This window comes from Gossypium hirsutum, chromosome D05 (assembly GCF_007990345.1).
Source record: "Gossypium hirsutum isolate 1008001.06 chromosome D05, Gossypium_hirsutum_v2.1, whole genome shotgun sequence".
Classification (NCBI taxonomy): Eukaryota; Viridiplantae; Streptophyta; class Magnoliopsida; order Malvales; family Malvaceae; genus Gossypium; species Gossypium hirsutum.
The window spans coordinates 6,037,051-6,051,499 of record NC_053441.1 but is presented as its reverse complement, the minus strand read 5'-3'; the positions used below and the strand labels follow the sequence as shown (position 1 = coordinate 6,051,499).

The 14,449-nt window shown below is 36.8% G+C and overlaps 1 protein-coding gene across 2 annotated transcripts; it reads left to right on the top strand.

The window, feature by feature from the left end:
- The first annotated feature begins 1,222 nt into the window (after positions 1-1,222).
- On the top strand, positions 1,223-5,512 carry LOC121217627 (uncharacterized). Of its 2 annotated transcripts, XM_041093344.1 has the most exons (3): positions 1,223-1,471; positions 2,485-2,553; positions 3,475-5,512. In XM_041093344.1, exons 1-3 carry the CDS (start codon positions 1,243-1,245, stop codon positions 5,442-5,444), a joined length of 2,268 nt encoding a protein of 755 aa, XP_040949278.1. In that variant the 5' UTR covers positions 1,223-1,242; the 3' UTR covers positions 5,445-5,512. The 2 variants fall into 2 exon arrangements, with proteins under 2 accessions (XP_040949278.1, XP_040949279.1); XM_041093345.1 differs by lacking the exon at positions 2,485-2,553.
- Positions 5,513-14,449: the final 8,937 nt, after the last annotated feature.

Below are 14,449 nucleotides of genomic sequence, written 5' to 3'. Positions count from 1 at the left end.
ATAATTTTTTTTCATCATCGTATGTACTCAAAACATATAACTGAAACCAACATGATCTTTTTATCTAGTGATTTTCATTGGTGAAATCATCACACCTGTTTTCATTTTAAGAATATTATCTCGTATGCTTTTTTTGACAAACCAATACTGCATTCCACATGTTTTTAATCACTAATACATTACACTGTTTAAAAGTAATATAACACTCACAGAATCCTGTAAAAAGTGTCAAAAGTTTGAGACTGCATTTACGGTCATCAATTCCTACATCTATTTTCATATCCACGACATTAATTCAAACAAAACACGTATGAATGTTGTTTCTTCTTCTCTTCTAAGAGTAGGAAATTATTTATAAGTTAAGATGCGTTTTTACTTTCTAAAAATAAAAAATAAATACTTTGAATCTTTGGGATGTGGGCTTTACAACAAAGTCTAACAAATTGTTGAGTTGGGAATATGATCTCAAGTTGAGGGTTAATCTTTATGAATACATGTGTGCTCGGTATTCAAATTGTAACAATAAACCCATAAATTTATGTTTTTAAATAATAAATTTAAAAATTGTTGTGATTTCCTTTTTTTTTTTTTGCTTACTATCTTAAAAGTAAAATCTTCATGACCGAGTTTATTTTTAAATGGAAATAAATCAGGGTAAAGCTTTAATTTCAAAAAGAATCTCCAATATCCATATAGATTTTATTTGCAAGTTTAGACCAATGTTGAAAGATTGCCACTAGGTTCATCTATCTAACACATTAAACTTTCCGAAAAGCAAGGATTTGGAAAGAAAAATCAGTAAAAAAAAAATTTAATATTATTTTTAAAAGTGATGTGCTTTTGGATCAGTATCAGCTCGACTTAATTCTTTTTTCTAAACTGAGTTTTATTATTTATTATTTAAAATTTATTTATTTTTGATAATTTATAATATAAAATAAATGAATAATTAGAATATATTCAGAAATAGGTTGACTTTAAAATTTTAAATAAATAAATTTTACCAATATCTAATTATCCGTTAATTCTGAATTTTTAAAAAGGCTACCAAAATATGATAAATAAAAATTACTAGTAGTAAATATACTGATAAATAATAAAAATAAAAAATTTATAATCCATAATATTTTTTTAAAAAAATGTATGTAATAATAATATCATAAAATGGATATAATATTAAAAATATGAAATGGGAAAAAGAAAAGAACGAAAAAGAGGGGGAGAAGGAGGGGCTAGGTATAAATGGGGTTCCGTTATAAACGAGTGAATTTTGGTTATTATGAAATCTCATATTTCTCTTTTTCTGTTGTAAATAAATCAAAAATCACAAAACAAAACCCTAATTCTATCAAATTCAGTTTGGGCCTCGAAATACATCTCTCTTCTTTTATTCCTTCGCATCTAACTCTCTCAACCTTGGATCCTTCAATCTTGATCGTTGGATCCATCTTTTTCCTTCCATTCAACCCAGGTATCTCGATTCTTCTCATTTCTCTCTTTGATTTCTTCCCTTCGTTTTTCCCTTTTTTTTTCATTTTCATTTTTATTTTTTGGATTTCATTATTCCTTTTTAGGATTTTTTTTGCTTGATTGATCGTGTCGGTGAATCCTTCTGTATATGTTTAGAGTTTCTATTGAATCTGCATTGTTCTGTTGAAAGAATCGTGAATTTCTTCTACCAGGGGTGCTATGATCATTTATCGATCGAATTGGCTTCTTGAAATCTTGTTCTTGTCTTGAGGAAAAATACTCGGTTGAAATATGACTTCCAGATGTATGCGTTATTATTCAGGGAAATGGAAATCCAAAATTTTCTTTATTCTTTTTTAGCCCCAAATTTGGGCTTTTTAGATTTTTTTCTTCTTTTTTTGCAACGATGGAGGCTTGTGTTATAGTCCCTTGTAAATTTGGCTGTGGCGGAATAGATTTCTTTGTGATCGAAATTCAGAAAACACGGGGTGCTAGCCTGCAATTGATCTTATCTTTGAACTCCTTGTTTGGGTGAAATTTAACTTTTCTGTTCTCCTCGTTGAATTTTTTTTCTTTTTGTTCCCGTTTTTGGATTAGAGAATTAGTCATCTGTAGGAAGGCTTTGTGATGTTATCTGATTCATATCTCTGGATTCTGTTATTTGCTTTAAAGAATTGTGAATGCAAGAATCTTGGGAAACTGTGTTTGGAGAGTGTTATATGGGTTAGGATTTAGTTAGTTTTCTCAAAAATAGTCTGGCTATCATTAAATATTTGCGAGGATAAAATTTATTTGCTTCCTTTTTGTATAATATATTAAAAAGTGGAAGGAAAAGAGCCTCCAGAAGCTAGATTTGCCTACCAAAGTTTTTTTCTCCTGTATCTTGTTTCTTACTATTAATGTTTATACCTGCATTCATTATGGCTTAAAATTTTTATAACTTTTTTTCTGAATGGATGGTCTCTATGCAAGAGAAGAATATGTCAATTTTTTTCTTTCTATTGTAAAATCCAGTTAGATTCTATCTGGAAAGTTCAAGCATGGTGAGGAAGCTTTATACAGAGACTATTTTCAGTGTTATTGGTAAGCACAAGATCGACAAATATGGAAGCTGTCAACTTCGAAAATTAGACCAATAGAAGTTTTTATTAATTTTTTGTATCATGTATTGGTCTTGATATGCAAGAGTGACGCACTAGCTGTAACATTTATGGTGTTGGAATGAACTTGGCTATCAGTTCATTAAATTTTATTTTTTCTGCCAAACAATGAAGTTAAAGTTTCCTATTGAAGACCGAGGATAAAAAATTCCTATATATATATAGCTGGAACTTTGTGTTATGGTCAGAGGAGTAACTTATTGCATAAGCTCGAGCAATTCCCTGAATGCATCTGTAAGAAGAAACCATGTTTTGAAGGGTTTTTGAAAAGTCTTCTCCGTTGTTATTTTTCGTTCTTTTAATTGCTTTTTTAATTGATTATAAAATTGTAACTATTTTCATGTTCTGAGAAGGGAATTTTTCTTGAGATTGTCTTGGGAGTTTGGTACTCTGTTAATATGGTGTACTTCCATTGATACTCTGTTAAATTTGTTCTGTGAATGGAATTTTGCACATTCAGGAAACATGTTCACTCAGTGTGTAGTTCTCAAGATTTATTTTGATTTGCTTTCTTGAACTGAATACCAGTTATACACCCACAATATTGTAAATTTTGGTCACAGCTGACTAGCATCCTTGAGTCAATTTTTCACTTGGAGGTTTTGGATCTCAGCACATATTTTTTATTGTGAAAAGCATCTGGATTTGTTTATTTTGTAAAAAATAATTGCGAGAATTAAACTGTAATTTATCTTTACTTTTCATTGTTTTCAACTTTATATAGACCATGTTGGTAACATGCCAGAAAAATGAGATGACCACTGCTCTTACTGTTTGGAGTATTGACTGCTTAACTCATTCTGTGCATCATTGATTTTGTAAAGTATTGTCTTAAATCTTTCAGGACTATATTTGGTGACAGCAATGTCTCCTGCATCCAAGTCGAAGTCCAAAGATAAAAAATCCAGCAAGGACTCTCAGAAGGCTTCTGCAAGGCCTTCTGGACCTGCTAATGCAGCTAGTGGTGCTCCAGCTAGTGCTTACAATCCACTTTTGGGAACATTCCATACCATTGAAACAGCACCATCATCATCTGCTTCACCTCTTCAGAGCAATGGTCGTTTCCGAAACATAGACGACACAGATGAGCATTTGGGAGGCTCACTTGGAGCTGGGATTGAGTTTGATTCAATATCTAATAATGGTAGCTGGTCGGGTGAATCAGAAGAGCACAAAGAGAAAACTTCAAATCTTCCCGTCCGGCCGGAAATAATACCAGGAGCTGACAATGATAAGCGAGAAAAAATTCGTCAAAAGAATGAGAGGAAACATCAGCGTCAGAAGGAGAGGCGAGCTCAGGAGTTGCACGAGCGGTGCAATGGCTATCTTATGTCAAGAAAGCTTGAAGCACTTGCTCAGCAGCTTGTAGCAATGGGATTTTCTCATGATCGGGCTACAATGGCTCTTATTTTCAATGAAGGCAAAGTGGAGGAATCTGTGGCGTGGCTTTTTGAAGGAAGTGAAGAAGAAGCAGTTAAGCATAAGGAATCAACTATTGGTGGTGGGAACTTAAAAATTGACATATCAGAAGAGCTTGCACGAATTGCTGACATGGAAATCAGATACAAGTGCACAAAGCAGGAGGTTGAAAGAGCAGTTGTTGCTGCTGAAGGCGATCTTGAGAAAGCGGCAGAATCCTTAAGATCTTCAAAGCAGGACCCACCTGCTCCAGCAAAGCCGGAAGAAACTTGTGATCCTGCTGGTACCAACAAGGTATCAGTGGCAGGTAGTCAGAACATATCTGGAAGGCCACAACCAAAACCAAACCTTTCTCCTGCAACACAGCAAAGAAGGGATGAGAAAGATTTTAACTATGTAAAATCCACAGTTCCGGTGGGAGTTTCTTCAGAAATAGTGAGCAAAAGTTTCCAGCCATTGAAGAGAATACAGCCGAGGTTGGAATGGGCAAAACCCCAACAAAGTGCAGTGCCAGCTGAGAAAAGGTGGCCAAGTTCTGGATCGAATCCTTCAGTTTCTTATTCCCTGGCATCACCTTTGCAGGCCTCACCTCCGCTAGCAAAGACAGAAAGCCGTAATGTGGCTGTTGGAAGTGATTATAAGAAACTTCAGCCCTCAATTAGGGAACCAGTTATGATGATGCAGCGGCCTCAATCTGTAAATACAAAGCAGGTTCCAGCTACTTGTATAAGCTCATCTCCTCCTGGAACGACCCCCTTTTTGTATCCAAGCAGTAGTGTTGAAATTACAAAGTCTAATGGCTTTATGCCCCATATTGCAAGTGCTAGAAGCCTTAGTTCCAACAGCTTGAGTTCAAATCCGATGCATCCCCAGCTTTACTATCCACAGCAGCAACAGTTCTCAAGCAGCAGTAGTCCAGGAGATTCACCTGGAACTAGCAGAGGAAATGGTCTATGGAGTAGAACAGGTGGATCACCAACACTCGCGGCTGCATCTTCACTTGGACTTTTCACTGGTTCAGGTTCTACCAATTCATCAGGAGCCTCTTCTCCGGTTGACTGGAGCAGTGGTAGCTCGATGGCTCAGTTGGATTATACCAATATTGATTGGAGCTTGGATCGCACATCTCCGAGACCTGGTGGGATATGGCTAGGACCAACATCTCCAATGAAGAGCAGTCACCTTTATTATCGTAATACAAATGGACTGAGTGTTAAACCAGGAATGAGATTGACGCCTAATGTGAGTGCTGTAGCGATTGCGGGTTTACAGGATGGTGGAGTGGCTGCAGCAGAAGCTTCTTCAACTTCGGTCTCCCATGAGTGGACTTCACCATTTGAAGGGAAAGATCTTTTTAGCTTACCCAGGCAGTATGTTTCTTCTCCCACTCTCTAGGGTGGGTGGGGAAAAGATTTTATGAAATAAAAATGAAAGAATGAAAAAGACAAAATGTGTTTGGATTTGATGTTAGTGTTGGTTCTTGTGATGCTAATGTGTTGATGATTGCTGGTGAAAATCATTTTAGTTAAAACAAAAAAAGAAAAAGAAAGAAAACGTCACAGTGTACACTCTGTTCTGCACTACTTCAACCACTATCATTGCTTATTTTGCTCGTTGGGTAGCAAAATCTTCCTTTGATTCTACTCCTTTTGTTGAATGCCTCCAGGGACCCACAAACAATAGTTGAAATAAGTTAATGGTTTTCTTCGTTTAGGTGAAAAAACCCATTCAAATAAAGATACCAAACAATTACCCTAGTGATATTTAATCTCATCAAATCATTTGAATGCTATGTCCAAAACAGCATTGAGTTTTCACTTTGCAGCTTATCGAATCAAATAGGTGTGTTACAACCAAAATAAAAAGACTCAAAATAATTTGTGTTGACACTATTTTTTGATAAAAATGGGGTCGACTTGGATTTTGGAAATGAAAACGGGAGTCGCCACCAATCTTTTATTAAGGTGTGATTGGATCACCTCGAAAAGCGGTCGTTTTTAATAAACGGTTTGATTTTATTAAAACAACAAGTTTGGTCCGCGAAATTCAGAAAAAGGGTTCGGGAGTCGGTTACGCACGAGGAAGGATTAGCACCCTCGATACGCCCAAAATTGGTACCTTAGTTGATTACTTAATGTCTTAATGTCGAAAATTGAAAACTTAGAAGAATTAAAAAAAAATACGATCCTTGTATTAAAACGTTGAAAATTTTCAGGAAAATGGGCATATTTCACATTATTCGAGAAAGAGAATCATATCCAGTAAGTTAGAATACAATGTCTCAAATTCCCAATACGTGAATGAATGCCAGAATTTTACTTATTTAAAAGATATTTTATTATCTCGGGTTTAGGAAAGGGATCATGCCCAGTAAGTTAGAACACGATCTTTTCTTAATTCCCGAGATCGTTTCAAAACTTGAGTTTGAAAAGATTAGTGTGTTTAGATTTATTGTGGAAATCGAAACCCAGTAAGTTAGGGTACGATCCTCTCGAATCTAAACAAAAAAAATCATTTTTTAAACAAATTTTATTATCGAGCGAAATAAAAACATGAAGTCGTAGTAAAAAATGTGAAAGCAAATTACATTGTTATACATGACAAAATCATAATGAATACAAAAGTGTAAAAATGATACGAGCGATAGCAACAATATAAAATAAATAAAAGTCAAACCTACAATCATATAAAATAACAATATATATAAACAAATAAATTAAACATTCATTCAAAATAATAATGAAAATGAAATAAATAAATAATGAATACAATCAAAATTTAAAGGGATATATATATATTTATATGTATAGACAAAAAAAATAAAATATGTGTGTGTTCATAAATTACAATATATATATGTAAAGTATACTTTAAAATATAAGATATGCATATAGATAAAAATATGTACACATATATATAGGTGTATAAAATTACGGAATATGAAAATAATGAAATGCATATATAAAGTAGGCACATGAAAATATGTATGTACAAATTAAAATTTAAAAATAATGAAAATATACCTACGTATACAAATAAGTACATTAATTTATATATATATGTTTAAAATATATTGGAAATATGTATGTATGTCTATGCAAATTAAGATATACAAAAACATATAAATACATACATATAAATATATATACTTATAAAAATAAAAATATATATATGTATATAGATATATATAAAAAGAAATATGAATATACGTATATATATTAAACAAATTATATGTAAAATATGTACATGTACATATACAAGCACTTATATGATAATAATAAGATATATATGTTTAAAAATACATAAGTATATATGAATAGAGATATAAAAGTAACAACAATAATACCAATACTAATAATAGTAAAGATGATAGTAATAATAATAATAATAATAATAATAAAGTTAACAAAAATTGACTAAATAATAAAATATGCTAAAAAGGGGCCTTAAATCGAAATGAAATAAAACATATAGGGCCAATTCGAAATAAAGGAAAACGAAAGGGATCCAATTGCGACGCGCGTAAAAAAGGGAAGGACCGGAACAGAAAATAAACCCAAAATCCCAAAACGCAGCACCTCAATGGACTAAAATAAAATAAAATAAAATGTCAGGGCTAAATCAAAATAAAATAAAACAATAAAATAGGACCAAATTGAAACACGCCGCGAATCAGAGGGACTGCGCGCATAAATTGCCCAAAAAACTAAAACACGCGGATCCCCTAAGGCAGACGGGTCGGGTCTCGGGTCTTATGCAGAAACGGCGTCGTTTTAGGGGCTTTCTGACCCTTCCAAAACGGCGCCGTTTTGGACCCTTATATAAACCAAAATCCCCTAAAAAAAATCATTTCATCCCTCTTTTTAAAAATCTTCAGAACTCTTTCTTCCCCTCTCTCTTCATGCCCTCCGACGATTGGCTTTTCACCACCGTCCGCCTGTCCGTCGCACCGCCACCGAAACGGCGGCCAACGAAACGCAACCAAGGGTTTTTAAAAAAGCCTGGCCTTCGGGCGATTTGAAAATCGGGTTCTTGAATCCCTACGAGCGCCGAGACAAGGGCTCAGAATCCATCCTTCAGATCCGGGCCAACGACGGCGAGAGAACCTCCGTCGACGGAGCCAGAGAGCGATTCAGGTGCGCTCCTTTTTTCTTTTCCTTTTTATTGATATATTTTTTTACGGATTTGTTTAAAAATAAATGAAAGTAAACGAATCAAAAAGAATAAAAATGAAGAACACAGCAACCTTTGTTCCTTTATTTCTGATGTGGTTTTTCTCTTTTTACAAAAATCCCCCACTTGATATTACATTTGTTTGGTTTTTATAAAAGAAAAATATTTGCTGCTCTCTCTGTTGTCTATTTCTTTGCGCGCTTGCAGGTGGCGATGGGACGTGGCAGAAAGCAGGTGAACGGCGGAGCAGGTGAGGAGGCCAGGAGCAAGGACGTGCGGCGCTAGGCTAGGGCGGTGGCAACAGGTCCTAGCATGCGGCGCCCTAGGGTTAGGTTTTTTTAATTTTTGCTGAAATTGTTTTAAGTTAGGCCATGGTTGGTTTGGGTCTGGGCCGTTTGGGCCGGGCGAAATTGGGCTGCTACAGCTGCCCCTCTTTGCTCGTTGTTGTGTAACGAGAATAGAGCAAAGACCAAGAAAGGCCAATTTTGCCCGGTCTTGCCTGTTTTGGACTTGTCGTGGTGCTTTTCTTCAAGTAGCTTCACTCCAGTCCACTGTGTCTTGTTGCTTCAATCCATTCCACTGCACTTTAGGGAGATTTGACTTGTAGCTTCAATCTTCTTTGCAGTAACTTCAGGGGGACGAGATTCGTGGTTTAAATTTACTTCCCTACTATCTTGGGAAGATAAGATTCATCGTCTTTGATCTGCTCCACTATTACGTAGGGGGACAAGATCTGCAATCTTCAATCTATTCCACTGCTATCCAGGGAGATAGAATTACTGGCTTCAATGTGATGTGATCTACTCTACTGTAACTTCAGAGAGATAAGATCTTTTATTTTAATCCGCTCCACTGTAACTTCAGGGAGATAGGGTTACTATCTTCAATCTGCTCCGCTGATATCTCAGGGAGATAAGATCTGAAAGTCTTCGGTCTACTCCACTGTAACCTCAGGGAGATAAGACCTGGTGCGATCTGCTCTGCTGTAACTTTAGAGAAATAAGATCCTTGGTTTTAATTTGATGCGATCTACTCTGCTGTAACTTCAGAGAGATAAGATCCTTTATTTTAATCCGCTCCACTGTAACTTCAGGGAGATAGGATTATGTCTTCAATCTGCTCCGATGTAATCCTCAGGGAGATAAGATCTGAAAGTCTTCGGTTTACTCCCCTGTAACCTCAGGGAGATAAGACCTGGTGCGATCTGCTCTACTGTAACTTCAGAGAGATAAGATCCTTGGTTTTAATTTGATGCGATCTACTCTGCTGTAACTTCAGAGAGATAAGATCTTTTATTTCAATCCGCTCCACTGTAACTTCAGGGAGATAGGATAGTGTCTTTGATCTGCTCCGCTGCAATCTCAGGGAGATAAGATCTCTGGCTTCAATCTGCTCCACTGTAACCTCAGGGAGATAAGATCTGAAATTCTTCGGTCTACTCCACTGTAACCTCAAGGAGATAAGACCTGATGCGATCTACTCTGCTGTAACTTCAGAGAGATAAGATCCTCTATTTTAATCCACTCCACTGTAACTTTAGGGAAATAGGATAGTGTCTTTAATCTGCTCCGCTGCAATCTCAGGGAGATAAGATCTCTGGCTTCAATCTACTCCACTGCAACCGATAGATGCAAGGCTTTGTTTTCGATCTGCTTCGCTGTTAATGTAGGAAGGCAAGATCTGCTTCTTTAACCAGCTCCACTACAACCGAGAGAGGCAAGGTTTGTGTCTTCGACCTGCTTCACTATCAATGCAGGAAGGCAAGATCTACTTCTTTAACCAGCTCCACTGTAACCAATGAAGGCAAAGCTTGTTTTCGATCTGCTTCGCTGTTAACGCAGGAAGGCAAGATCTGCTGTCTTCACTGATCTGTTCTCTAGGGAACACGACCTGTATAATGAACCTAATTATGCCTAATGATTAGGATGGCATGATCAAAATGAATCAAATACTCCTAACTAGATGTGAAGGAATAACATTCAAAATGTCATGAAAATGATTCCTTAATGCTTAGTTTATCATCACACAAAAGCTTATTAAGGCTTTATTCACTGACGTGCTGCACCGCCTTCTTGCTCGGCTAGCATATCCAAAGAAACACTTAATCTGATTGCCCCCCACTGTGCACGTCAAAGTTTAATCCACTGGGACATAAAATTTGTACCATCAATCTCCCATTGTAACCCGATGGTAGAAAGGTATGGCTTTTCTCAATCTTCTCCTATCGCAATTCAATGATATTGAATGTGAAACTCTTTGGTCATTTACCTCATTCCCAAGGTGTCATACCAAATGCTCATGCACAATTGCAAAATTTTCTTCTCCCAGAAGACCTTTTCCTTTTGCTTGGTAAACATCGCTTGTTGGCTCATTGAAGCTTTGCCACCAACACGACATCTTGTCATTTTGTTCAATCAATGCATTTGTCATCAAAATCCAAAGAGAAAGTCCAAACTTAGACTCTTCCTTCTCAAATTTCCAACCTTCAAATTTGGCATGTTCTAAACAATAGTCCTGTTTCAGGTTCCTGTATTATTTAGAAACTTTTCAGAGTAATATGCAAAACTTCCTTTGTGAAAGTTTTATTAGTCCATTAATCATTATTTCAATGCTTGCAAAAAGGTCATAACAATGGATAAGAATAAAGTTGGTTCTGAGCATAGCTCGAAGGAACAAATTATCGAAAATAGTGAAGAAGGACAACAAAAGAATTAATTGGGAATGTATATCTTGGAAAGAAAGAAAAAGTATTCCAAGAACAACAAATAACATGAGAATTGGGTGCCCCAGATATCACAACTTGGACTTCTCTATACAAACTTTCTGAAGACCCTTTTAAGTTGGACATGTGTTTAGGAGATCTACAATGCTCTGTCGATGCCCCCAAGATGTCGCCTATCCTTTCCTGTTGATTCAGGCATGGCAAGATCAACACATGCCTCAATATGAACAAAACTTGAGCAGCTTATATCACCTCATGCCCCACTTTGATCAGTATTTGAGCCGCCTCTTTCGGGTTTTCAACTCAAATCCCCTTTGGCCTAAGGTGCCCTTTGCGGGTTTTCCCCTTAGCCTCTCCATTTTTTACTCTTTTCATTTTTCATTTTCATTCTTCATCTTTTTCTTTTTTTTTTGAACTTCATTGTCTTACAATACAGTGACAAACTGTGATGTCTGATTTTGAACCGATTACAGCCCTCAACTATCATGTTGTCATTCCAGTTCAATACATTTTCCCATACCATCGTCTCTGGATTTCTATATTGGCATATGATGACATTGACGCATGCTGTAGCCTTTATCCATTTGATTAATGATCTCAATAGTGAAGCAATGCCCATTAGAAGTCTTCGATAATGGTGATTTCCATGCCCCATTTTGCTCAAAATTTGAGTCACCCTTTTTGGGTTTTCAACTCAAAACCACTTTTGGTCACAAAGCGCCCCTTTTGGTTTTTCGCCTTGGCCTCTTCTTTTCTTTTCTTTACTTTTCATATTTCTATTTTGACTTTGATTGATTTCTCTTTTTCTTTTTATTTTTTATTTTGATTTTGATTTTATTTTTTTCTTTTCCCTTGTTTTTTTGAATCGGATCTAAACTCTTGGGATTAGGCAAGTCCTTGTTATCCCCTTCAAAGGATCTTCTCTGATATCGAATTTCCTTTATAGAGCCTTTTAGGGCAAAACTACAACTGGAAACTTTTGATCTTCTTCTTCCATCGGGATAAAATCCAGCAACATCTTGAAGGAATAGAAACTCGACTTCAAACGGGCAAAGCTATGCTGAATTGACGAGAACGGTATTGCCCCGGCAAAGAATTGCATCGTTCGCACTGTAAATTTCTGACATCGTGCTGTTGTGCAGGTTTTATTATAAGAATCGAGGCATACCCTGGTATGATCATACAAAGTCATCTTTGACTTTTTCGTCTCTGTAGGCAGGTCAATTCTAGTCTTCATCAAGCTCACAATTTCTAATGATTCACTAAGAGGTAGGATCTGTTTATCCTTTTGTTCTACCATCCTCAACAAGCTACGATCTGTGTCATCTTTCAAAGTCGTGAGATCCCTTTAAACACATATCTCGCTCAAAAGGAGGTTCTAAGTCTGTAGCAATGTTATTCATGTCGTTGATATCCAGGGACCTATTGTAGGTACAAAATAATATATAAAGAATGTGTGAATTTAAGAATAATTATCTGCACAGTATGATTATGAGTGAACGAAAGAATGATTTGGATGGAAGAATAAAAGAATGATTGATGAAAAAAATATTAGTTCAAAAGATCGCAAAGATGCATTCCATTAAAATAATGACGTTCAGACATAAGCCTTTTTCACAAAAGACTTCTTGTTGCTCTAGGCTGAAAGCAACAAGTGTGTTTTGAATATTACTCTGAGTAAGCTCTAAATACTACAAAGGTTTCTTTAGAACACTCCCAGGTTTATAAGGGCGAACACCTAATAAGATCCCTTTTCAATTATGCCTTCATATATGTGAAAACTTCCCCACACTTTCTCATATATTGCGTTCACCCCATTGTTAATCATGATTGGGTGGCGAATTTTCTGCACTAGATGAATCACCAAACTTGACGACACCCATGTTGATGAGCTTTTCAACCAGTTTCTTGAAGGCTATGCAGTTCTCTATGGAATGCCCCGTATTTCCCGCATGATATTCGCAATGTGCATTCGCATCGTGCCATTTGGGGTACGGTGGCTGTGGAGGTTTCGTGTAGAGAGGGGCGACAATACGTGCGTTGAATAAGCTTTGATACAACTCCTTATATGACATCGGAATTGGCGTGAATTGAAGGTTCTCAGTGCCTTGCTTCACATACGATTCTTGTCTAGATGAACCTTGCTGACTAGTAATCACCTTTCTTGGCTGTGTAATCGATTTGTTGTAGGTGTTCACATTGCTCACATCATTTTCCTTCTTCTTCAAGTCTGACCTTCTATTATTCTCCCCAGCATCAATCTTTCCACTTCTCACGGCGCTTTCAATCATTTCACCGCTCATGACTATGTCTAAAAAACTCATCGAAGCGTTTCCCAACATGTGGGTGATGAACGGGGCCTTCAATGTGTTGATGAAGAGCATCGTCATTTCTTTCTCTAGGAGTGGCGGCTGAACTTGGATAGCGACCTCCCTCCACCTTTGTGCGTATTGCCTAAAACCTTCATTAGGCTTTTTCTCCATATTTTGAAGGGTAATTCTGTCAAGGACCATATCAGCTACATGACTGTATTGTTTCATAAAGGCTTGTGCTAAATCCCTCCAAGAACTAATCTGGATACGCGTCAATTGATTGTACCACTTAGACGCTGCCCCTGTGAGGCTATCTTGAAAGCAGTGTATGAGCAGTTGGTCGTTGTTGACGTATCCGGCCATACGCCTACAGAACATAGTAATATGAGCTTCTGGGCAGCTGGTCCCATTATATTTCTCGAATTCCGGCATCTTAAATTTGTAAGGAAGCGCCAAATCCGGAACTAAACTCAGATCTTTCGCATCTATTCCCCGATAGCCGTCGATACTTTCTATCGCCCTAAACTTCTCTTCAATCCATTTCCATTTCTCCTCAAACTGCTTTGGTAAGTCCTCCTTCATCTTGTCTTTCTCCGCTACTTCATCGAAGTCCGGGACAACCAGATTATCGTCAGGACTAGAACCAGATCTGCCTTGAAGGTTCTTCGGTATTGAAGTGTCACCTTGAAAGTGCTGAGGCCTAATCGGAACAGAAGATCTTCGTGGATGTGGTTCAATCTGTACTTGCGCATGCGGAGGCGTGAAACCTGGAGGATAAAGTGGCTCATCATTGTTTCCTTCTTCATCGCAAACCACAGGATTTTTCCCTTTATCCACTCCCTTGGTTATTAATTGCGTCAATTTAGTCATTAGTTCATCCTGAGACTCCTTCATCTTTTGTGCCATGTCTTTCTGGATCTTTTCCATATGTTCTTTCATTTGCACCTGTAACTGGTCTTGCATCTCTTTTTGCGTTTGCTCCAGTTTCTCTAATCTTTGATCCATTTCTTTGGCTTTGCGACGAGTACCGTAAGGATGTTTGGTTGATTGGTTTTCCAGATTAGCTGAAATAATTTTACATAATTAGGGTCACTTCGTGAAAATCTAATGCATATGATGCAATGTAATGCAAATGCATGAAATGAATGCCTAAAGAGACGTTGATTCTGATTCGATTACATTTAGGAAACTTT

What these genes read in the sequence shown, in the direction of transcription:
- LOC121217627 (XM_041093344.1), top strand. Translation starts at nt 1,243, where the DNA reads ATGGGGTTCCGTTATAAACGAGTGAATTTTGGTTATTATGAAATCTCA. An exon ending in TTTCCTTCCATTCAACCCAG is followed by an intron (nt 1,472 to 2,484) that starts GTATCTCGATTC and finishes TGTAAAATCCAG; the next exon opens with TTAGATTCTATCTGGAAAGT. An exon ending in GACTATTTTCAGTGTTATTG is followed by an intron (nt 2,554 to 3,474) that starts GTAAGCACAAGA and finishes TAAATCTTTCAG; the next exon opens with GACTATATTTGGTGACAGCA.